The sequence below is a fragment of the Bos mutus genome, chromosome 2 (assembly GCF_027580195.1).
Source record: "Bos mutus isolate GX-2022 chromosome 2, NWIPB_WYAK_1.1, whole genome shotgun sequence".
NCBI lineage: Eukaryota > Metazoa > Chordata > Mammalia > Artiodactyla > Bovidae > Bos > Bos mutus.
In genome coordinates this window covers 37,914,982-37,941,032 of record NC_091618.1, presented here as the reverse complement: position 1 = coordinate 37,941,032, position 26,051 = coordinate 37,914,982, and the positions used below count along the sequence as shown (strand labels likewise).

Sequence of the window (26,051 nt, the reverse complement as noted above, 5' to 3'; positions counted from 1 at the left end):
ATTTCAGTCTTTTTGGCATTAGGAACTTATAATACATTTTAAAGTGGCTATTCGAGAATACGAGACTTAGGAGACATAACTACCAAATGTAATACAGATTTTGTTTGGGTCCTGATTCTAATAAATTGTCCATAAAAAGATGACTTTGAGACAACTGGCAAAATATGAATATGGATAGAGAATTTTATGATAGTGATAAATTATGACTAAAATATTAAAAGAATAATAAAAAATTAGCAGGTGATAACAACATGGTGGGTATGTTGAAAAAAAGTTTATCAAAGAAATAAATGAAAGTCTTTATAGTTAAAATATCAATAAAATTTATTTAAGTTCATAGGAAAAAAATATATCAGGAAGAGAAATAGTTGAAGTGAGTAGCAAAATATTGAGAACTATTTAAGCTAGGAATAAGCTGATTTACTTTTCTATGCTTTCTATATGTTCAAGTTTTACATAATAAAGCTTGAGAGGAAAAGAGATCAAATATTGTAGAGCCATCTGCCATTCCCACCCTCTGGCTCTTAATTTCAAGAGGACTTTTTAGAGTATAAAGGCAAGGAGACTAGGAAGCCTATATGAGAACTATATTTTTTCTGAACGTGAAGTGCAAGTGGCTCAGTCGTGTCCGACTCTTTGCAATCCCATGGACTATACAATCCATGGAATTCTCTAGGCCAGAATACTGGAGTGGGTAGCCTTTCCCTTCTCCAGGGGATCTTCCCAACTCCAGGACCAAACCCAGGTATCCCACATTGCAGACCGATTCTTTACCAACTGAGCTATCAGGGACATAAAATCTATCAAACATTTCTAACTAACCTATAGTTTGGGAGTATAGCTCAGATTCTTCACTATAATCTGTGAGTTGTTTTTCTGACATATGGAATATAGTTTGAAATTGAGACTTTCTAATATTTCACTATTTTTTTTTTCATTTTAAAGGAAAATTTGCAAAGAGAAAAAATCTGAAAAATTCTAAAATATTTTTTAAAATCCTTGCATCTAAACACAAATATAGCATTAGGAAAAAATTTTGATTTTTTCCTTTAAGTCTCTTTTTCTTCCCCTATAAAATCATACCCCTATGAGGGTCTAAGGCTGTTGCTGTTCAATTGGTAAGTCGTGTCTGACTCTTTGTGACACCATGGTATCACAATGCTTTTGGTATCCTGATTTTTTCCACTTAACATTCTAAAGGAAGTACATTCCTATATGACCACATCTTTTTTAATACAGATCATTTTTTTAATAGTTACATGACATGTCTTCCAGTGGTTGTATCATGATTTAAACATTTTCTATAACATTAAGTTTAAGACTTATATTAATAGAGGTTAAAAGGGAAAAGTAGAGTTTTTACAAAAGAAAATAAATCCTATTGGTATTACTTTAAAAACACATCAGGAGACATTTTATTTCCTTATTGATATTGTACATCTAGCTGATACAATATTTAATGTCACAGAAACTCAAAATTATGTTTGAAAACTTCAGCCTAGAATTTGCTAACAATGTTTTCTCATTAACTGAGAAGTGACTATTGAAAATATTATGAAGGTAAGAGAATTACTTTATATGTGATTAGTTTATCAGTTCAGCTGCAGTTTTTCAATTATGATGCCCAGTTAGAAAGGATCATTACATTTTGTGAGATAATTATCATTTGTGGAAATAAATAGCATGATAATGATTCATTAGAATTTAATTTCATATCATATTCTGGGACCCATTAAAGCAAAACAACAACAACAAAAATTCTAGACATTATTTCAAGTAGAAATTCACTTTCCCAGAGATAATACCCCATGGGGTAAATGAAGATGTACTTACAACATTATATCTTCATTTTAGAGTATGAGATCTAAAAACAAATAACTATCTCTATGATGATAAAATGTAATGCTTCATTTGTTTGAAGATTCAGTCTTTTCAGTCTTTCCTGGTGACTCATCTTAAACCCTGCTGCCAAGATTAATAAAGCTAAGAAAATAATTCGGACTTCTGGGAGATGCTGCAATTAACTAAAAGATAGGGGTTGGGAATCAATGAATAAAAAGTGGGCAAAACAGCTGCCCTGAATTAACCAAGTGAATTTACTTTAGACATAAGAACAGATCATTAGGGTATTATAAAAATTACCTTAAATACTTAGAAAAAATTGTATCAAACATTAAGTTCTATGTGGTCCACTAAAAATAACAACACAGAATAGGTAACCAAACTTTTTTAGTTTCTTAAACCTAACTAACTAACTAATATGTGTTTGTGTGTATATATATATATATATATATATATATATATGATATGATGTGATATAAAGCTAGAATGAGAATGCTTTATTAGAAGCACTGACGAGTCTACTTATCTAGTAAGTCCAAGTATACAGAATACAGCCGAAACTGCAAACGCCTTTTAAATAACCAAAAAAGATCTCAATGAGTCCATGGATGAAAGCTCACTCCTGTTAGTATTAAGAGAGAGGCCTTATCTTTTACTTCAGAATCTCTTATCAGAGGACAGGTACTTCTACCATTCTGACTTTATTTATCTGATTTTCTAATCCAGAGTTAAATTAGATGAGAGGAAGCAGAACTGCAGGAGGCAGCATGAGATTAACAACATATCAATCCGACTATGACAGAGAAAAAGCAAATAAGTACAAAATATTTTGGGGGGAATGCTGATTACCTGTAAGAAATCCTAAAAGACATTTCATTCATTCAAAAAGTATTTATTCATGCCCATGTTATGACTCTGATGTAGATGTCAAGAAAATAGCAGTTAAGAAGACAGACCAGAAAAATTCCTACTGTCACGGAGCTTACATTCTCATCCAGGAAGGTAGATAATAAACGAGTAAAAAACAAGAGTAAAATTATATCACACTTCTCTCATTTGATCCTCACAATAACCCAGCAAGCAAACTATTTGCATTTTAACTGTGATTTAGAAAGTTGCCTAAAATCACAATGCTACTAAGTTCTACAGTTGGGACTGATCTCAGACCCATCTAATTTCAGAACTATTTAACAATGCAATGAGTTTTCTTCATAGCACTTGACCAGGATTTTAATTTTATTTTTTTATTTAAAATTTTTCTTCACATTTTGTCTGTGGCATGTGGGATCTTAGTTCCCTGACCAGGGATATATCTGAGCTCTCTGCCTTGGAAGCATGGACTTCCATCCGCTAGACTGCCAAGGGAGTCCCACCAGGATATTTTTTTTTTTAGTATTTACTTTTAAAATGTTTCTTTATGTATTTATTGCCTGCGCCAGGTCTTAGTTGTGGCACACAGAGTCTTTTAGTTGCGGTGTGGGGGATCTAGCTGCCTGACCAGGGACTGAACCAGGGCCCCCTGCATGGAGAGCATGGAATCTTTGTCACTAGACCACCAGGGAAGTCCCAGGATTTTCAATTACACATTGATTTGCGTGGTTCTTCAGCTGATACCATTTTTACCCAGTTAGACTCTATACCATAAGGTCAGAGACCACACCTGGTTTTGTTCAACATCACAACCCAAGCCAATCCAATGCCTGGCACCCTGTATCACTCGGTATGTATTTGCTAACTATTAAGTGAATTCTTTCATTGATATACAATTATTAATATTGATAGTCTGTGAGGATGTGGACACAGGGATGAGCCTGAGTTATCAAAGAAAAACTAAGATGAGAATCATCCAAGAAAGGCAATGTGTAATAAATTTGACTTAGTTCTTACCAAATGGCTTATTCGAAAGTTTTTGACACTTGAGGAGGATCATCATTCCTCCTATTGTCTTGGGTACTTCTTGCCATAATAAATTTTATATTATGCTTTAAAGGTAATAAAATGTGTTGAGTAATTTCTCTTTATTCACTAAATCTCTAGATATAAGCTAACATAAAACATCCAAAGCAAAGAACAATAATGATGTTACAAAGAGATATACATTTTAAGCTGTACTGAGACCTTTCTGTTTTTATTTTTCATTTGTTTGAATAAATGGAATTCTTTACAAATAAACATTTGATTGAAGACTACTAGCACTAGAAACTACTTTAGAAAATATTTGTATCCCAGTAAATTTAGAATTAAAGAAATGCAATGTAAAGAAATTAACTGACTTGCCCAAGGTCACAAAATGTTGAAAACAAAAAGTACATGAAAAAGTATATATGTACTTCCATAATCTCAAGTTCCCCACAAACCACTAAATTAAAAGCCACTATAATTAAGAATAAACAAAAGTTTAAATCTTTTAGGGGGGAGAAAGGAGATTACATGTCCCGAGGCAGTCTTTTGAGAAGGTATGTTTTCCTAGTATAATATGAAAATAAAACATAATAAGAGAAAAAAACCCAATAGTGTGTTTATCCTCAATTTAAGAGTACTTGGTTTAATTACAGAGTCCCAAGCAAATTAGGTAGACCAAAAACAATTCAGCAACATTTTACCTTCCCAAGAGATATGACAAAAATAGTTGGTACCTCAGTGACTCCAGGTACCTATGTGACCAGTATCTTCGGTAATAGCTGGCCTATGAGGTTTACAGCTATTGTTACTCACGTGCTAAGTTGAGTCCAACTCTTTGCAATGCCGTGGACTGCAGCACACCAGGCTCCTCTGTCCACGGGGTTCTCCAGGCAAGAATACTGAAGCAGATTGCCATTTTCTTTGCCATGGGGTATTTCCGAACCAAGGATTGAATCTGTGTCTCCTGCATCGGCAGGAAGATTCTTTACCACTAAGCCACCAGGAAAGCATGTTTTTGCTGTTACTTTCTCATTTTCCTTACCTTATTGTCCTGGGTCCTTGTGCTTGACTATATTTTATATTTGACTGTGCTGATCACTGCCCTCAAAAAATGATTTCTAAGGATCTCCTGGCCCTAATCAGATTGATTATATTCTTTGCAGCCAAAGATGGAGAAGTTCTATACAATCAGCAAAAATAAGACTAGGAGCTGACTGTGGCTCAGATCATGAACTCATTATTGCCAAATTCAGACTTAAACTGAAGTAAGTAGGGACAACCACTAGACTATTCAGGTATGACCTAAATCAAATCCCATACAATTATACAGTGCAAGTGACAAATACATTCAGGGGATTAGATCTGATAGACAGAGTGCCTGAACAACTATGGACGGAGGTTCGTGACACTGTACAGGAGACAGGCAGCAAGACCATCCCCAAGGAAAAGAAATGCAAAAAGGCAAAGTGGTTGTCTGAGGAGGCCTTACAAATAGCTGTGAGTAGAAGAGAAGCAAAAGGCAAAGGAGAAAAGGAAAGATATACCCATTTGAATGCAGAGCTCCAAAGAATACCAAGCAGAGATAAGAAAGTGTTCCTTAGTGATCAATGAAAAGAAATAGAGGAAAGCAATAGAATGAGAAAGACTAGAGATCTCTTCAAGAAAATTAGAGATACCAAGGGAACATTTCATGCAAAGATGGGCTCGATAAAGGACAGAAATGGTATCGACCTAACAGAAGCAGAAGAGGCGGCAAGAATACACAAAAGAACTATAAACAAATTTTCACCATCCTGATAATCATGATGGTGGGATCACCCACCTAGAGCCAGACATCCTGGAATGTGAAGTCAAGTGGGTCTTAGAAAGCATCACTACAAACAAAGATAGTGGAGATGGAATTCCAGTTAAGCTATTTCAAATCCTAAAAGATGATGCTGTGAAAGTGCTGCACTCAATACACCAGCAAATTTGGAAAACTCAGCAGTGGCCAAAGGACTGGAAAGGTCAGTTTTCATTCTAATCCCAAAGAAAGGCAATGCCAAAGAATGCTCAAATTACCACACAATTGCACTCATCTCACACGCTAGTAAAGTAATGCTCAAAATTCTCCAAGCCAGGTTTCAACAGTATGTGAACCGTGAGGGTACAGATGATTAAGCTGGATTTAGAAAAGGCAGAGAAACCAGAGATCAAATTGCCAACATCTCCTGGATCATCAAAAAAGCAAGTGAGTTCCTGAAAAAGTCTACTTCTGTTTTATTGACTATGCCAAAGCCTTTGACTGTGTGAACCACAACAAACTGTGGAAAATTCTGAAAGAGATGGGAATACCAGACCACCTGACCTGCCTCTTGAGAAATCTGTATGCAGGTTAGGAAACAACAGTTAGAACTGGACATGGAACAACAGACTGGTTCCAAATAGGAAAAGGAGTACATCAAGACTGTATATTGTCACCCTGCTTATTTAACTTCTATGCAGAGTAAATCATGAGAAACGCTGGGCTGGATGAAGCACAAGCTGGAATCAAGATTGCAGGGAGAAATATCAATAACCTCAGATATGCAGATGACACCACTCTTATGGCAGAAAGTGAAGAAGAACTAAAGAGCGTCTTGATGAAAATGAAAGAGATGAGTGAAAAAGTTGGCTTAAAGCTCAACATTCAGAAAACTAATATCATGGCATCTGGTCCCATCACTTCATGGCAAATAGATGGGGAAACAGTGACAGACTTTATTTTGGGGGGCTCCAAAATCACTGCAGATGGTGACTGCAGCCATGAAATTAAAAGATTCTCCTCCTTTGAAGGAAAGTTATGACCAATGTAGCTGCTGCTGCTGGTGCATCGCTTCAGTCGCGTCCGACTCTGTGCGACCCCATAGACAGCAGCCCACCAGGCTCTCCCGTCCCTGGGATTCTCCAGGCAAGAACACTGGAGTGGGTTGCCATTTCCTTCTCCAATGCATGAAAGTGAAAAGTGAAAATGAAGTCACTCAGTCGTGTCCAACTCTTGGCAACTCCATGGACTGCAGCCTACCAGGCTCCTCCATCCATGGGATTTTCCAGGCAGAGTACTGGATTGGGGTGCCATTGCTTTCTCCGATGACCAATGTAGACAGCATATTAAAAAGCAGAGATATTACTTTGCCAACAAAGGACCGTCTAGTCAAAGCTATGGTTTTTCCTGTAGTTATGTATGGATGTGAGAGGTGGACTATAAAGAAAGCTGAGCACTGAAGAATTGATGCTTTTGAGCTGTAGTGTTGAAGACTGTTGAGAATCCCTTGGACTGCAAGGAGATCCAACCAGTCCATCCTAAAGGAAATCAGTCCTGAATATTCACTGGAAAGACTGATCCTGAAGCTGAAATTCCAATACTTTGGCCACCTGATGTGAAGAACTGACTCACTGGAAATGACCCTGATGCTGGGAAACACTGAAGGCGGGAGAAGGAGATGACAGAGTATGAGATGACTGGATGGCATCACCGACTCAATGGACATGAGTTTGAGTAAACTCCAGGAGTTGGTGATGGACAGGGAGGCCTTGCTTGCTGCAGTCCATGAGGTCACAAAGAATTGGGACACGACTGAGTGACTGAACTGAACTGACTGAAGAAAGAAGGTACCTTCCCCTAGAGAGAATCTGCATTTGACTTTGCACCTATTTTGTAGTGTCATCCATTCTAAAATCATTTTAAACTAGGGATTCCTTGATGACTCACAGATGGAAATTTGGACTGAAAATCCATGTCAAATCCCTATAATGTTCACATTATTTCAAAGCAGGTTTGCTATTTTCCTTGGTGCTATGCTCAATGTTGTGCTTCTGATATGCAGCAAAGAATATGAAAAATAATATATATACATATATTTACATATAAAAAACATATTTACAATATATATATGTATACAAAACAATATATATACATATATATATATAGGCAAGGCCATGGGCTCTGATTTATCATCCTCTAACCCAAGCTATTAAAACTTCACTCGATTTTTCTGGATCTAGCTTTCTCTCTTTCCACACAAAGCTACCAAATCCTCAACTTGATATTTTGTCAAAATTTGGTCTCAGACAAAGTAGACTGCTGTGCCTTGTTTACTTTTCTGGGCTCTTGCTTATTTTTTTAACTTGTGGTTTAGAAATGTTGTTAACAGCATTCAATAATTTCTCATTTACAATGTAAACAATTGAAAAATAAACCTATTATTCAATCCACCAATTCCCCTTCTGGGTACATATGCAAATAATAAAACGCTGGGACCTCAACAGATATTTGTATAGCCCTGTTCACAGAAGCATTATTCACACTAGCCAAAAGGTGGAAGCAACCCAAATATTCATCCAAAGATCAATGGGTAAACAAAACAGCAACTCAGAGCCTGAGTGTTGTAGGGGAATCTGTTCTTAGAGACTGGATGACTGCCTGGCTGAGTACAGGCCTAACTGCCCACTCTCTCCCTAACAGGTTCTGAGCAGTGCCTGAGACCTTGCTCCACAGAGCTTAGGCGTGACACTGGGGACGTAGAAGTGGCCTACCCTGTTTCACTGAATAGCCTGTTTCAGGGAGGAGGAAGCGGGAGACATCTATCAATATGCTGGGTGAGGGGCATGGGGGTGTCAGAGAGGCAAGTGTGTTGTGTTACTATGTCAATAAACTGATTTAAAGTTTAAAACAATGTTCATACATAAAGTAGAATTTTATTCCCTTAAAAAGAGAATGATGACATATGCTACAATATGGATGAACCTTGACAACATTACGCAAAGTGAAGCAAGGCAATCACAAAAGGACAAAAACTACATTTATATAAAATACCTAGCATAGTCGGCCTCATAGAGATATAAAATAGAATGGCGGTTGCTAAGAACCAGGAAGAAGGAAGAATGTGGAGGTATTATTTAATAGATAGAGTTTTAGTTTAGGAAGATGAAAAAGCACTGGAGATGGATGATGGAGACTATTGACAAAAATGTGAATTACTTAATGCTCCTAAAACTTAAAAATGATTAAATGGTAAATTTTATGGTATGTACACTTTACCAGAATTTTTAAATTCTTACTCAAATGAATTTTCTTACCTTCACATTTACTTTAATACATAAAGTGAATAGTAAGTACTTTGTGATTTGAATAACATTAAACAGGGCAAGCCCTTACTCTTGAAAATCTCTGAGTTTAAAAGATGTTTTGTTCCTATTAAACTACATATAAAGGAAAAAAATAACAAGAATATTGGAAAAACAGAAAGATATAAGAAATAAAACTAGGCCTCACTTGACATGGGCTTCCCTTGTGGCTTAGCTGGTAAAGAATCGCCTGCAATGCGGGAGACCTGGGTTCGATCCCTGGATTGGGAAGATCCCCTGGTGAAGGGAAAGGCTACTCACTCCAGTATTCTGGCCTGGAGAATTCCTTGGGGTTGTAAAGAGTCGAATATGCGACTTTCACTTTCATTTGACATTTTACTCCCAGAGTCAGAAGCTCCACAAAAAATAAATTTTACATTGCTTCAATATCAATATCTCTTATTAAAACTTTTCCATATATTACTATAAGGTGAAATTATATATTTGATTAATTTTTAAAAGCTTTGATAATACTCTTAAATATGAGCAATGTAAAATAATCTGTTAAATTATTTTACATTACTTTCTCCTGCCATAAGGTTCCTCCATAACTTTGTGGTATGTACCTCTACATTTCCCATCTGCGGCTCTTTCTCTTCTCTTTATTTTAATAAAGATGCTTACATTTCTTCCATCTTAAAAACAAAAACACCTTCCTGACTTTGTGTATTCATTTTATTTCAGCCTTTACAGTCAGCACCCTTGAAAATACAGTCTGGACTCCTCTCTATTTCACCTCCCATTCCATTCATAATCAACTCTTATTTCTGTCATGCCACACTACATATTCTTGCTAAAGTCTCAACTGATAAAACCAAGAGATATTTTTTAGTACCTCTCTTTGGTATCTAACACAATGACAACATATCCTCAAAATTTTCTTTCGGTGTTATTATTTTCTTATCTGTAATATATTCTAGTTTCTATGTTCCTGGTTAATATATTATAGTATATACTATCATAAATAGAATTTTTACAAAAATTTTTTATGAGATCTGGAGTATTCCCCAAATCATTTGTTTCATATAGCAGTTTACTGTTATCTGGTAACAAGACTTATTAAAGATAAATTAGGCATTTAAAAAACTCAACATTCTAAATTCTCTCATCTTCTCTGAGTTGATGAAAGGGAGCTGTGTTACATTTTCTAGCAAATGTTAGAAAATAACTATTACAATCTTTCCTTCAAGGGAATATAACATTTTGATAGGAAATGTGAAAATAAGTGCAAAAAATTCATGTATAAAATATTTGGAAAAAAGTGTTCATTGTTGTCAAAAATAAACACATTAGTGAAAATAAAATTAATTAAAACATATATATCAGCACACTTCAAAATGCTGGAGAGCAAAATTTTATCTGCTCTTAAATCTATCAAATAATTTTAGGTTTTCAACCTGTTACAAACTTTCAGAAATAATCTTTCAAATTAGTTTGTAGGAACAACTACTTAACATCAAGAAAGATGGCAATTACTAACTGATTTCAATAAGGACCTTTGACTATATAAAGATAGGACTGAAAAAGTATCATGATTTGGTAAACACAGCCAATGTTACATTTCTTTCATTTGGATTTGTATATTTTTATGAGGTACGTTTTTCAACTATGACAGCTATTAAAACCAAATATTCAAACAACTCCACACAATTCCACTATTATATGGTATTTTAAACAATTACATGTTTAACCTACTAAACTGTTTAAGCTATTTACAAGTGAAGATTTTGTCTTCTTAATCATTGTGTTCCTAGGACTTTAACTATAGGGCATATAGCAACAGTTAAGCAATAAATACTTTGTGAATAAATGATCAAAAATATATGCAAGTACATTAAGATGAAAATTAGTACACACATACACATACATACCACACCCACGTGAGTATAACAGCATAAGGCCTACTTAGGTAAACAAAATATAATCTAAAATTGACTTAGCCCCAAATCACAATTTGATGGTGCTTAGTGGCTCAACTTATAATTATGACTTTTTTAATGAGGAAACGTCCTCATAAATGAAGATATTATAATTATCTATTAGAACATATTAGAATCTTTACTTTCAGGAGAATCATCAGTGATACCAGGATTGAATATAAAGTCAACAAAAATAAAAGTAAAACCAACAGAATTACTGTTTCCATAATAGAATAATGTAAAAATGAGCCTGCACAAACAAAACTGTAAAAGTATTAAAAATTACTTTCAAAACAATAAATTAGAAATAAAAATAACAGCATTTTTAAGACTTAGTTTACATCCACTAGTCTCATTAAGAATCTGATAGCTACTTAGCATAATTTTCATTGTGGTATAAATTTCCCTTTCTTGTTATTTTTAATTTAATAATAAACCATATATAATTATTAATACAAATATTTCCAGTACTAAATTACACTTAATTCTTTATGGTACTTAAGGCAAAGAAGCCCACATTACAATTTTATTTGAAAAAAATGAGATGCACAAAATAATATTCTAGTAGCTTTTTAATTGTAATTTATCTTTAAAATGAAAGCTTAAAAGAGAAAAGTAAGCAAAATAAAGGAAACAAATGCTGTTCCCAAAAGAGGATTCATAGTATCTATATTTTTTGCTAACATGACATAATAAATTGCTAAGGATTGTAGGAATTACTATATTAACTACATTTAGTAAAAAATTTATCTTACAAAAGCTGAGCTACAGAATGACTCATTTACAAAATGAGTAAAACTTAAGCTCAATTTTATGGATGGTATCTACCAATCAGCCTTCCATGCCCAAACTATATATAGGATCTTTTACTAAAATGAATTGCAACGGCAGTATGGAGCTGAAGACTATAAAATGTACAAAATGGAAGGCATATTAAATATGGCAGTATTACTGAAGCACATCATATCACTGTTTTTCTTTGTAAGAAACATTACAAAACTTCCTGGAAAGCTTTCTTCCTCATTCTCAGGTTTACAGTTCCCTTAGTTATAAAAGTTTGATGTTATCTAAAAATGCATCCATGGTTTATTGATTGTACTCTAATAATGCTTAAGAAAAAAAAAGAAGTTACAGTACTTAAAAGATCAAAACAAAATAAAATAAGCAAAGCCAAACTGAGAAGTAAAACTAACTCACTGACACCTACCTCCTGGAAATGCCGTTAGCCAGACATTTATGGCTACACGATTTAGAAGAGAGGGGTGATGATGTAGGGGACAAGTTGAGAGGAGCAATCAAACTGTTGATGATTTCAGTCAACTGTGCACTCTGCAAGAAAATAGTAAACCTTTTACTGTTGCTACAAGAAATATGGTTAAATCTCAGACCTTTAGTGCCTATTAAAGTTTAACCTCTCATGAAACAAGTAAATGTTTGTTTTAGTACATATTTTACTCTATAAAGACAATTTATACCATTACTAATTTTTCCATTTATTATAAATAAATCTACATTTTTAAGTGCTCCTCTTTTTCCATATCCGTTTTTGCTCAGTTCCTTTGTCTACTCATCCTATCTTCAAAAACACTAAAAATTCTAAAAATTCAGCTGATACCATCTATAAAATATCTCCTTTGAGGTAGCCAAATTAATAAAAACAAACTCATAGCTATAATTTATTAAGTGCCAACTATATGCCAGGCACTATATTAAGCACTAAACATAGAATATTGCTATCTTTATGACTAACCTGCAAAGTAGATAATATTAAAAACTACTGATACTACTATTATTAAAATCAATTACAGATGAGGAAGCTGAAGAAAAGATAGATTAAGCAGCTCAATCAAGGATTATAAAATTGGTATGATGTGGAGCTAGGACAACCTGGTGCTCTGTGACAACCTACAAGGGACGGGATGGGACGGGTGGGAAAGAGGTTCAAGAGAAAGGGGAGATATATATATACACACATACACACACACACACACTTATGGCTGATTCATGTTGTATGACAGAAATCAACACAATATTATAAAGCAATTATCCTCAAATTAAAAATAAATTTAAAAGGAAAATAAATAGAGCTAGAATTCAAGCTTAGGCTTCCTTCTCAAATTTTTTCCTAATTTGAATATACCAGTTTTTTCAGATACCCCAAATTTTCATTCATTCTTATCCCAAATTTACATGTAATGTATTTGTAATATATAATAAATATTAATTATTCTCAAAACAATCACATATAACAATTATAATATGCATAAGCCATATCAATGGAAACAGTACATTTCTACAAAAGAGTGACACCTTTTTCATTACACATATAATCTACTATAGTTCATTACAGAAAAAAGGGAAAGTATGAAGAGGTTTCAAAAATGAAAAGAAAAATAACCTGTAATAATATTTCACAGAGAAAACCACTGCTAATTATGTTGGTATATATCCATCTCCCAAGACAAAATTTTTTATTTTGAATATTTATGAGTTATTCATAAGAGGATTTAAATACCAGAAAAAGTTTTGGAATCAAAATAATTTATCAAAGATCTATTAAGACTATTTCCACAATCACTTTTTAATGAAATAATCCATATTCCAATGTTATCTTTCACTAAAATCGTCTATCAGTAAGTCAATCAAATACCCCACTCAGATCTATTAAGTGGTACCCCAGTTCTTTCCCCATGAAAAAAGTTTAATGATAGCAATTTTGTTAGAAAACAAGATTTTCCAACCCTAGTATAATGAGTTGATCACCCTATTGCTATGTGCCAATGCTTGACATATTATATTTAAATAACTTTAATTATATCACTATTAGACTAGATATACTAAATATTTTAATTGTACTTAATGTCAAATGACCAACTTCAATAATCAATGTCTTAAGAAATTGATATTCTTAAGAAACATATTTAAGTAGAACAGTTTACAAAATCCACTCAAAGTCCACTCATACCTCACATTACCTGTTTTTCTATATTGCGAAGAAGTAGTGTAGGGCTACTTGGTGACATTTCGAAATCTTGTTCTGGTAAAGGATCTTGACTCTCTTGAGGAATCTGGGGAGTCCCAGAAGTGTTTAAGGAAGCTGGATGGTCTGCAAATTGTACTTGCTTTTTCAATATGTCTTTTGGAAGTCGACATTCTTCTAGGATCACTATCCCCTAGACAAACAGCAATTAAAGAGTTGCAATGAAAACAAATTGATTGCTGGAAGAACTTAAATGTTACAATGCATGTGAACCATGCTTTTTATTATTCCCTAGAAATCAGAAAATAGACAGTTGGAAGTACTTTTTTTTTTTTTTTTTTTTTGAAGTGTTAACATTTTTTAAATTTATTTATTTAACTGGAGGCTAATTACTTTACAATATTGTAGTGGTTTTGCCATACATTGACATGAATCAGCCATGGGTGTACTTGTGTCCCCCATCCTGAACCCACCCACACCTGCCTCCCCATCCCATCCCTCAGGGCTGTCCCAGTGCACCAGCTTTGAGTGCCCTGTTTTCATGCATCAAACTTGGACAGAAGTACTAGTTTAACTCTGTAAAAAAAGTCACTGATCTAAACTAAAATAACATGTATATGTTTGATGGATTAGCCTTGTAAAGTACTGTCATAAATTATATACAAGCAATTGCCTTTCTTATTGGTTTTAGTTATTAGCATTAAAAGCATGATACATTCAGAATAAAGAAAAAGTTGGAAGGAATGATGCTGAAGTTCCAATACTTTGGCCACCTGATGCAAAGAGCCAATTCATTGGAAAAGACCCTGATGCTGGGAAAGATTGAGGGCAGGAGGAGAAGGTGGCAACAGAGGATGAGATGGTGGATGGCATTACCGACTCAATGGACATGAGTTTGAGCAAACTCCAGGAGATAGTGTAGACAGGAAACCTGGAGTGCTGCAGTCCATGGGGTCGCAGAGTCGGACAAGACTGAGTGACTGAACAACAACAAATTTCATAAATTAAAATATCAAACTTACAAACATCCAAACAATAAGCTAACTTTATATTAACTCCTTTCAGAGCATTCTAAAGAACCCCAACACTGTTGTGGCCAGCCAGCAACCATGGATTGGACTGTACTATTGAGAAAAAGTACTCTCTAAACTAATCAAGTTCTCTTTGCTTGCAGAGTAGATGGATTAATAATATAGACACAAGTTTTCAACTTTAAGGGGTATTTTCTGAAATGTAAGTAACTGGAGAAATGAGTAGGGATCTAGCTGCCTCTGTTCTCCCTGCCTACCATTCATACACACACATACTACTCAACTGGCTTGCTGAATTTTCTCCCCCATTTCCTATCATCTTCACTCCAACTGTCCTTATCCTTAGGTCCCTTAGAAGTAACAAAGAAATGAGAGAAAGGGGAAAAAGGAGTGCACAAGTGTCATTTGAATGGTTTCATAGTTCTCACCATAGTATTTCTTCCCTTCCTATCCCTTTTATTACACTTGCCCCTGCAAATAATACATATTATTATGAAACATTTAAGTGTGTGTGTGTATATTGTGTGCATATATGAATATTACTATTTTTCTGGCAAAATGTCAGTAAGTTCCTATTGGCTAGTTGCAAAGGTATTAAATGCCTAATGTGGCTAAAATATATTATTGAAATCAAAAACAGACTAAAACAATTATACAAGTGTATAGTATTTCAAGATGGGATAAATTAAATTGCCATGGCTAGCTTATATCATGTATAAGTGCTATACATAGGGTGGAAACTACCTATAGATTATATGTTATATATCAATAATTTTAGTTTACACTATAGTTGAGAGAATATACCACTTTAGAATTAACATATTCAGATACTGTATTAAGTATCCACTTTAGTATTTTATAGTAATATATTACAAATGATGCTTAGTAAAAGTAACATTTCTTAAACTATACTTTAACAGCACTAGTAACTTTTATAAAGATAAGGGAGTCCAACTGTTGATCCTACTTCAATGACTATTTTTATAGAACGTACAAATATGGCTCTCTAGAAATCTCAAGAAATGTATTTAAAAGTAGCTTCTGTTTTACTTGATATTTTAAAAATTAAATTAGATCTGACAGACATAGTATCATCAACCTCAAAAGTGCTTGAAAGTATCTGAAATATCTACCCAAAATTTGTACAAGTCTCTAGCAGGTTTTTCACAAGTACTTGTATACAAAAGAAATATAAGTTTTCACTATATTATTTATAATTTCATTTGTTTTTATTACAGTTTATATTATGGGCCAGGCTGCTGTGAATTACCATGATTTTATTATCCCTACTTACAATATTGTTTCTAGGGGAAAATTGATTCTGAATTTCAAAAGTCCAATTTCCAAACCTTTAAAATACTACCTTTTTTTAAGTAGAAGGCCTGCTATCGTTGATTGAATTAAGAAAAACATTTAAAAAATTCAGCAAGGGAATCACTCATAGCCAACTTCATAATCCATTTTGTTCTCTTAAACTGTTGCCCTGACAAAACTCTCATAACATAAGAATGGCCCACAATTTTTCTCTGCCATAACCAAGAACAGAGAAGAAAGTAAAGAAGATTAAATCCGCTGGAGGTATTGCAGAAATAAGTTTCTGTTCTTAAAAATCAGGAAAAGATATATGTGTTGGGTCACCATGATGGTTATTTTACAATGTTTGCTGATCATAACTCAATTAATCTGAATTTTTTTAAAAAAATCAGGAAAACAGTCTAATGATAGATGAAATAAGGTGAATAAAAACCACAAAAGTTTTTTAGAAGGATAAATTGGGTTAACTGAGACAAGTGAAAACTCTAGCAAAAGATGAAAGCAAATCAGTTGCTCAGAGATGACAACCACTCCTGATAATAACACTAGAGAGATCCCCACTTCCACTCCCAGATTCCTCATTAGAGATGAAATAATATGAAAATATAAACAATTGCCTCAGTGTAACAGGAGGGAAGGGGGCAGTGCACCGCCTTTCAAAGAACGACACACCCATAGGACAAGACAAAAATTGGTTAGAACCAACCAGGCCAACCCACTCCAGTACTCTAGCCTGGAAAATCCCATGGACGGAGGAGGCTGGTGGGCTGCAGTCCATGGGGTCGCGAAGAGTCAGACACGACTGAGCGACTTCACTTTCACTTTTCACTTTCATGCACTGGAGAAGGAAATGGCAACCCACTCCAGTGTTCTTGCCTGGAGAATCCCAGGGACGTGAGAGCCTGGTGGGCTGCCGTCTGTGGGGTCACACAGAGTTGGACACGACTGAAGCAACTTAGCAGCAGCAGCAGCAGCAACCAGGCCAAAGATGGTGGAATATTTGACTTCCAGTGGAGCTTGGGCCTCTTACACGCTCATGGCAATACAGTAGCATGCTAAATGACACACCTACCAGTGCCATGACAGTTCTGAGGTGAACCATAAAAGGTCAGAAAGTGGGCATCGTGCAATTCCTAGAAATCTCCATCCCTTTTCCCTAAATAGTTGGACTAATCTTCCCACATCCTAGCCTATGAAATTACCCAGCCCATAAAAACTAACCACATCATATTTCAGGGCCTCTCATCTTCTGAGACGGCCCACACTCTGTCTGTAGAGGGTGTTTCTCTCTAAATAAATCCACTTCTTACCTATCACTTTGTCTCTCTCTAAATTCTTTCTGCAATGAGACATCAAGAACCTGAGTGTCATTAAGTCCTGAGATCAGGTGTGATCTCAATTAAAAGACCGTGGGGTCAATTCCCAGTCTGGGTTCTGGCTGGATTTTCATCTTGGCCTGTGGGTTCAAGTTCCATCTGAGATGCATGGTTTCATCAGTGACATTTTATATAAAGTCATCAAAACTAATTTCAAGCAAAAAACTTAAATGAAAAATTTTAAAGTAAAATACACAATTTAAGATGTGGAAGACCCTATTATAGGATAACAGAAGAAATCTAAAAGAGAAGCTATTTAATATAATTTAGCCAGTTTCTCCAACTAAGAAAAATTATTAAAAAAAAAATTAAAGTGAAAAGAAGCTACTGTCTAAGTAAAAGCTGGAGCAGAGAATACGAGAAATATGGAAGCTGTCATGTGTTGACAAAATTGTTGCAAGAACAAGGAAGGGATGTTGCTAATACTCTTCTAAAAATTGAAGCAAAATTTACACCATCTGGACTGTGTCAAAGAATGGGCAATGACACACTCTAGGTCATCTGTCCCTTATTTTACCCTATGAAAACACTGTGTTTCCTGACCAGAGATACACAGTAACACTTATTTTAAAAAGCTATTTATAAGGTAGGACATAGAAGCAACCTAGACATCCACTTGCAGATGAATAAATAAGGGAGTTGTAGTACACACACACAATGGAATATTACTCAGCTGTAAAAAGGAACACATTTGAGTCATTTCTAATGAGGTGGATGAAACTGGAGCCTATCATGAAGAGTAAAGTAAGTCAGAAACAGAAAGACAAATACTGTATATTAACACATATATATGGAATTTAGAAAGACGGTAATGACGATCCCACATGTAGGGCAGCAAAGGAGACACAGATGTAAACAACAGACTTTTGGACTCCGTGGGAGGAGGCAAGAGTGGGATGATTTGAGAGAATAGCATTAAAACAAGTACATTACCATATGTAGAGTAGATGAGGAGCGCAAGTTCCATGCAAGAAGCAGGGCACCCAAAGCCAGTGATCTGGGATAACCCAGAGGGACAGGGTGGGTAGGGAGGTGGGAGGAGGGTTCAGGATGGGGGGACATATCTATGCCCATGGCCAATTCATGTTGATGTAGATGGCAAAAACCATCACAATATTGTAAAGTAATTATCCTCCAATTAAAATAAATTAATTTAAAAACTAAAAATGCTATTTATAAAAGAGCATCTCAATTTCTTTCCCTTCTCCTTATCTCTGAGAAGAGTTTTTTCCCCTTTCAATATACAATAAATAAAAAGTTCTGCCTCACTTACAATGCATTAAACCATTCTTTTCAGTTTCTGAACTATAATAATTCAAGAAGATATAAGAGCAAAAAGTTGTTTTGCCTATTCAATATAATAGTTAATAAATCAACTAACCTGCACATAGATAAGCAATTAAATATCTTGATTAATTTCTAAGAAAGGTAAGGCAAAACTATCAAAGTAAAGAAATATGTATTTTGATAGCATAATTATAATGACATTTTCCATAAAATAATCTGACTCTTATGGGAACAAAGGGCCAGACATACACCTAGCTTAAACCAAGAAAAAATTTAAAGCCATATAAAAGCCATATTATTGCTGGAAAGATTTATCACCTTAAAATAACTGACTACAAATAGATATTATATAAATACATAACCAAAATTCAAAAAATGTTTCAACAAGTATAAAGCATTGCTTAGTTAGAACACAGAATATTAAAATACCCTTTCTCAAGTCAAAGCGAAATGAACCAGACTGTCTAGATTCAGATATAAAACTTAGTTATCAATTCAACCAGGAATAATTTTCTTGGAAATTTCCAAATTGCTTTAAACTGGATTTGTTCTTAGAACTCTACTGGCTATAAAAAACACTTGTGACATCTTTCAAAGAAAATGATCAACGAAGAGAACTTTTTTGGTGATCTTGAGAGGATTGGGAGATAGCCACAATTAAGGCCCAGCTGAAGATGGTTAAAAATGAGAAACAAACCGAATAGGACTTGCATCAAGAAATTATTCCTGAACACAGCTGCGTCAAATTCAACAGACAGAATGGGTAAGCCTTTAGGTCTATGCTTCTCTCCACCTTCCTACAAACATCACCACCAAATTTTACAAAGTATTAAACAATATTCATGACTTGCCTAGCTTCTTCTCCCATCCCTGAACAACTCATACTTCCTCTTTTTTTGAATACAATACTAATTTGTCATTCCTAAAACAGATCATGTTGTTATATGCCTTCAATTCTTTTTTTTTATATTTATTTATTTTAATTGGAATCTAATTACTTTACAATACCGTGGTGATTTTTGCCATACATTGACATGAATCAGCCATGGGCGTACATGTGTCCCCCCGTCCTGAACCCCTCCCACCTTCCTGCCCATCCCATCCTTCTGGGTTGTCCCAGTGCACTGGCTTTGAGTGCCCTACTTTATGCATTGAACTTGGACTGGTCATCTATTTCACATATGGTAATATATATGTTTCAATGCTATTCTCTCAAATCATCCTACCCTCGCCTTCTCTCACAGAGTCCAAAAGTCTGTTCTTTATATCTGTGTCTCTTTTGCTGTCTTGCATATAGGGTCATTGTTACCATCTTTCTAAATTTCATATATATGTGTTAATATACTGTACTGGTGTTTTTCTTTCTGACTTACTTCACTTTGTATAATAGGCTCCAGTTTCATCCACCTCATTAGACCTGATTCAAATGTGTTCTTTTTAACAGCTGAGTAATATTCCATTGTATATGTACCACAACCCTCTTATCCGTTCATCTGCCGATGGACTAATTTAGGTTGTTTCCATGTCCTTGCTATTGTAAACAGTGCTGCGATGAACACTGGGGTACACATGTCTCTCTCAATTCTGGTTTCCTCAGGGTGTATGCCCAGCAGTGGGATTGCTGGGTAATATGGCAGTTCTACTCTCAGTTTTTTAATGCCTTCAGTTCTTTAATGAATTCCTTTTTCAGTTCCATAGGTTCATTAAGCAAATTACTATTTATCTTCCAAAGTCATACTAAAGCATCACCTGTTTACTGATGTTTTCTCTGATCTGCAAACACCTAAAGACAGAGTTAAGCACTCTCTCTATGCCACACCTATATCTTATTAAAACCACATATCATTCCACATATTGTATTATATTAAAATCAACTATATTTTACGTGCTGTATCTCTCCTACCAGAATATAAACTCATGATAGAATTTAAAACTTAATAATTGTTATTGACATGCAGACCCTAGGTGGGGTTAGACTAACTACATGGTTTGAGGACTCAATTTCCTTCCCTTCTCAGCTTTTTTTTGTTTCAGACCAGCCAGCATCAACCTTACAATATTATCTCCATTATGTCCAGTTTCACTATGTAGAATACGGTTTCTCACAAAAACAAAGGTAGAAATTTTTTGTTTTTAGATTCCACATACAAGTGATATAATAAAGTATTTGTCTTTCTCTGTCTGGCTTACTTCACTTCATATGATAATCTCTATGTCTATCCTTGTTGCTGCAAAGTGTGATATTTCATTGTTATTCATTAAAATAATACAAATAAACTCATATACAAAACAGAAATAGACCCACAGACGTAGATAAACTTATGGCTACCAAAGGGGAAAGGGGGAGGGATAATTCAGTTTGGGATTAACATATACACACTACTATACATAAAATAGTTAATCAACAAGGACATACGTATAGCACAGGGAACTATATGGAATATTTTGTAATAAGCTATAAGGAAAAAGGATCTGAAAAAACAGATATATATGTATGTATAACTGATACACTTTGTTGTACAGCTGAAACTACACAACATTGTTAATCAACTACACACCAATATAAAATGCAAATTTTAAAGAATATGTTGGAATCAGTAGCATGGGGAAAGGGAATTGGATCAGGAAGGACTATATAAATAGTCCAACTGTAAAGTAATGCTTTATTATTCTAAAAACTACACCCCGAAGTGACTTAGCAGCAGCAGCAGCACACAGGTATTCATTATATTGTTTTCTAGAACTTTTTTATGTGTTTGTAATTTTTCTTGAAACAAAAAACTCTAAAGAGATTTCAATAAGATACACTCAGAATTTCACACAAGTTAAAATAAATGCCAACAAAGTCAGGCTTATAAAAAATGTGTATCATTTGCATTAACTGGAATCCAGTAAAGAAATTCTTTAACTGCTTGATATGATAAAATGATTGTGATAAATTTTAAAAATAATTTCAACTTATAGAATATATCAAATCTTACAACATTACATTTTCAGAAAGCCTAGTAACAATTATTTTATGTGGAGAGATGATAAAAAACTAAAACCAGTATTTTTTTTAAAAACAGAAGAACACACAATACCTTGGAGGCACGAATCTGCCTGTGAACATCTGTTAGTTGCTGGATTTTGTATTCCAGCTCTGAAATCTGGGCTTGAAGCCATGTCCATCGGCTGCCAACTCTTGCTCTGTCTACAAGCCACTTCCATTCAGTACTACAGTTACTGTGAACAAGACAAACACAGATAGTTAAAGCACAAAGACAGTTAGGTTTTCACACAGATTGCTTAATAACTTCCTTGACTCTTGTCATACAATCCCAAATTTCTTTACAAAGCATCTAATTACCTTAAAGAATGGTACATCAATTTTTCAAATATTTTATTTCCTTATCTTTCTATCCCACAAACACCTGTTTTCATTCAATACTGTGTACCTGGTAGGATAATCTCCTTGTTATTTAATATTTTATTAATGGTCAAGGGCTGAAACAGAAGTAGATCAGCAAAGGAAAAGAAACAAAAATGTCAGTACTAACACCGTGCAAAAACTGTTACATGAGCCTTTTATATGTAAGCAGGTATCAAGTATAGGACAAGTCATTTGAACTGTACTAGATCTAAATCCATGTAACAAACCACACAGTACTCAATTTTACTATATGTAATTTTCATTTGCTAAAATAGGAATCAATATTTTTAAATGCCAAAAATTATCAAAAACAGGAACACTGCTACACACAAATATATAAATCTTGAGATGTTAATTAAGATAGTTGGTTAAAAACTTCATTCCTAGGATTCACAGTTCAGAAATGACAAAAAATTTATATCAAGTCTTTCTTTCATGAATATTTGAAAATGAGATTTGAATTTTATCTCCTTTATCTTTTGGCAAAAGCACTGCTCTAATCCACAGTTTCTGAGATTACATATTAATTAGTTTATGAAAATATTTCAACCATTCCAACTAGAAAACAATCAGTTCACAGCGGGGAGGAGAGACAGGGTTTGTGTGTATTTTGGATAATCAATTAGGAGCTTCATCTTGCCAGGGAAGAAACTGAAGACAGTATAACAGAAGAAAGTGAAACTACAACTGAAGGGCAATAACTGCTGCTGCTGCTGCTGCTGCTGCTGCTGCTAAGTCACTCAGTCGTGTTGGACTCTGTTCGACCCCACAGACGGCAGCCCACCAGGCTCCCCCATCCCTGGGATTCTCCAGGCAAGAACACTGGAGTGGGTTGCCATTTCCTTCTCCAGTGCATGAAAGAGAAACCTGAAAGTGAAATCGCTCAGTCGTGTCCGACTCTGTGTGACCCCATGGACTGCAGCCCACCAGCTCCTCTGTCCATGGGATTTTCCAGGCAAGAATACTGGAGTGGGGTGCCATTGCCTTCTCCAGGGCAATAACTACTTAATGGCAAATCACAAACTTCATGAAAAACATGTCTAAAAATTGCATTTATTGTCAAAACCCATTGAAGGCATGACACTGAAAGTGAACCCTATTGTAAACTATGGACTTTAAGTGATAAAGATGTGTTAATGTAAGTTCATAGATTGTTATACAAACACTACCTTTATGCAGTACATTGACAGTAAGGGAAGCCATATCTGTGTAGGGACAGGGGATATATGGGAACTCTGTATTTTCAACTCAATTTTGCTATAAACCTAAAACTTCTCTAAAGATTAAACTTTATTAATTTTTATACATATAACCATAAAGAAATATCTTTCATATAAACTTTAGCCAGGGAAAACATTTAAGAGATCATTTCTTGTCAGAGAAACAGAATTATTATAACTCTACTACATAGAATTTATTTATTATAACAGATTTTTATTATACCAATGTTCTCAAAATGCTTTTTTTTCCCCAGATTCTAATTATGTATACAATGTGACTGACTGCAGAGACTGACATATAAATTAGGACTTCTTTTGGTATTATCCATTTATAGTTACTACTGTGATTCTGCAAAACTTTTAAATAACATTTTCATAACTATAGGCAAACTAAAAATGCCTTTTCAAAATAAATATTATCTATGAATAGTGTAATAATACTAACTGCCGTTCATGAAAGAAGTGAAGAAGGCAAGGACCGTATCATGCAGTAGTCGCACAAGTGAGGGTAAAGTGCTGGATTTTATGCTAAAAGGAAGTTATTCACAAGATAGTAATACAATTTTTTTTCTGAGCACTCAAGCTGCTAGGTAGATAATGTACTGGGATATGAGAATAAATAAGGAAACCAATTAGGACACCATTTATAAAACCATTTATAATAATCTAAATGAGGTACAGATAATGTGATCTCTAAATATTTCATGTACTGTCCTACATATCCCAGCCTTGACTGCACTTAGGTTGGAGCCATGTCACTAGTGCTGACCAACAGACTGTGAACAAAACTGATATAGTTATTCCCAGTCCACCTGCTCACCTAAAGCTATATAGTGCAGATATTACAGCTACAAGGTAGAAGAGGGTCATAGCTCACACCACACTGGACTTCATGTAAGCCACTGTAAACTTTTGCTGTGCTAAATTACTGAGATTAGAAGGTTAATTTGTTACTCCAGGGCTTATTCTGACCAAAACACAGGATAAAATATGAAAATGGCCTGGACTGGAAATGAGGTGAGAGATAAAGAAGAAATGAAGACTAGAGGATGGATTCAAGATTGATTTAAAGTGGATAGATCTTGAAGAAGTATGATGAAGCATGGAGAAATCAAAGACGATCTTAAGCATTCTTTCATTAAATTTTACTCCAGTCAGAAAATTTTCCTATAAAATACAACTCTGGTAATCAAACGGATTATTAGCTCATGGAAAAATAGAGACAAATAAAAATTTATAGAGTTGATGTTAGCCCATGGTGGTGGTGGTTTGGTTGCTAAGTTGTATCCGACCCTTGTGACCCCATGGACTGTAGCCTGCCAGGCTCCTCTGTCCATGGGATTCTCCAGGCAAGAATACTGAAGTGGGTTGCCATTACCTTCTGTAGAGCATCTTCCTGACCCAGGGATCGAACCCAGGTCTCCTGCACTGCAGGCAGATTCTTTACTGCCTGAGCTAGCAGGGAAGCTCTTCTGCTTCTGTTAGGTCCATACTATTTCTGTCCTTTATCATGGCCATCCTCGCATGATATGTTACCTTGATCTCTCCAATTTTCTTGACGAGATCTCTAGTCTTTATTCTATCATTTTCTGCTGTCTTGCACTGTTCACCTAAGAATGCTTTCTTATCTCTCCCTGCTATTCTCTGGAACTCTGCATTTAGTTAGGTTTATCTTTCCCTTTGGTTTCTCTTCTTTTCTCAGCTATTTGTAAAACCTCCTCAGGCAACCACTTTGACTTCTTGCATTTCTTTTTCTTGGGGATGGTTTTGGTCACCGCTTCCTATACAATGTTGCAAACCTCCATCCATAATACTTCAGGCACTTTGTCTACCAGATCCTTTCCCTTGAATCTATTCATCACCTCCATTAGATAATCATAGGGGATTTGATTTAGGTCACACCAGAATGGCCAAGTGGCTTTCCCTACTTTTTTTCCAATTTAAAAAGCCTGAATTTTGCAATAAGGAACTCATGATCTGAGTCACAGTCAGCTCCAGGTCTTATTTTTGCTGACCTCCATCTTCAGCTGCAAAGAATATAGTCAATCTGATTTGATATTGACCATCTGATAATGTCCATGAGTAGAGTCATCTCTTGTGTTGTTGGAAGAGGGTGTCTGCTATGACCAGTGTGTTCTCTTGGCAAAATTCTGTTAAACTTTGCCCTGCTTCATTTTGGACTACAAGGCCTAACTTGCCTACTTGACTTCCTACTTTTGCATTCCAATCCCCTCCAATGAAAAGGACATCTTTTTTTGGAGTTAGTTAGTTCTAGGAGGTCTTGTAGGTCTTCATAAAACCACTCTACTTCAGCTTCTTTGGCATTAGTGGTTGGGGCATAGTGTTGGATTACTGTGATGTTGAATGGTTTGCCTTGGAAATGAACCAAGATCATTCTGTCATTTTTGAGACGGCACCCAACTACTGCTTTTCAGACTTTTATGTTGACTATGAGGGGTACCCCACTTCTTCTAGGGGATTCTTTCTTTGAGCAAGGGATTCTTGCTTGAAAATAGGTCTAAAAAATAATTATATTGTAAATATGTTACAGATAAGTATATGGCTATTTCATTCAAAGGAGATTAACACCTGTTGTACCTCAAAGACAAAACATGTTTTTGTA

General features: G+C 35.0%; 1 protein-coding gene across 8 annotated transcripts in view; it reads right to left on the bottom strand.

Annotated features, from left to right (window-relative positions):
- KANSL1L (KAT8 regulatory NSL complex subunit 1 like) overlaps positions 1-26,051 on the bottom strand; it is a 126,181-nt gene that overhangs the window by 53,086 nt on the left and 47,044 nt on the right. For all 8 annotated transcript variants that reach the window (XR_011467606.1, XM_070387259.1, XM_070387292.1 and 5 more), the window contains 3 exons: positions 21,880-22,021; positions 13,784-13,981; positions 12,016-12,137 (listed from right to left, as the gene is read on the bottom strand). Coding sequence is in view for 7 of the 8 variants with exons in the window: in XM_070387259.1 (XP_070243360.1) it covers positions 12,016-12,137; positions 13,784-13,981; positions 21,880-22,021 (462 nt within the window). In the remaining variant the exon portion in view is untranslated. The remainder of the gene's footprint in view (positions 1-12,015; positions 12,138-13,783; positions 13,982-21,879; positions 22,022-26,051) is intronic.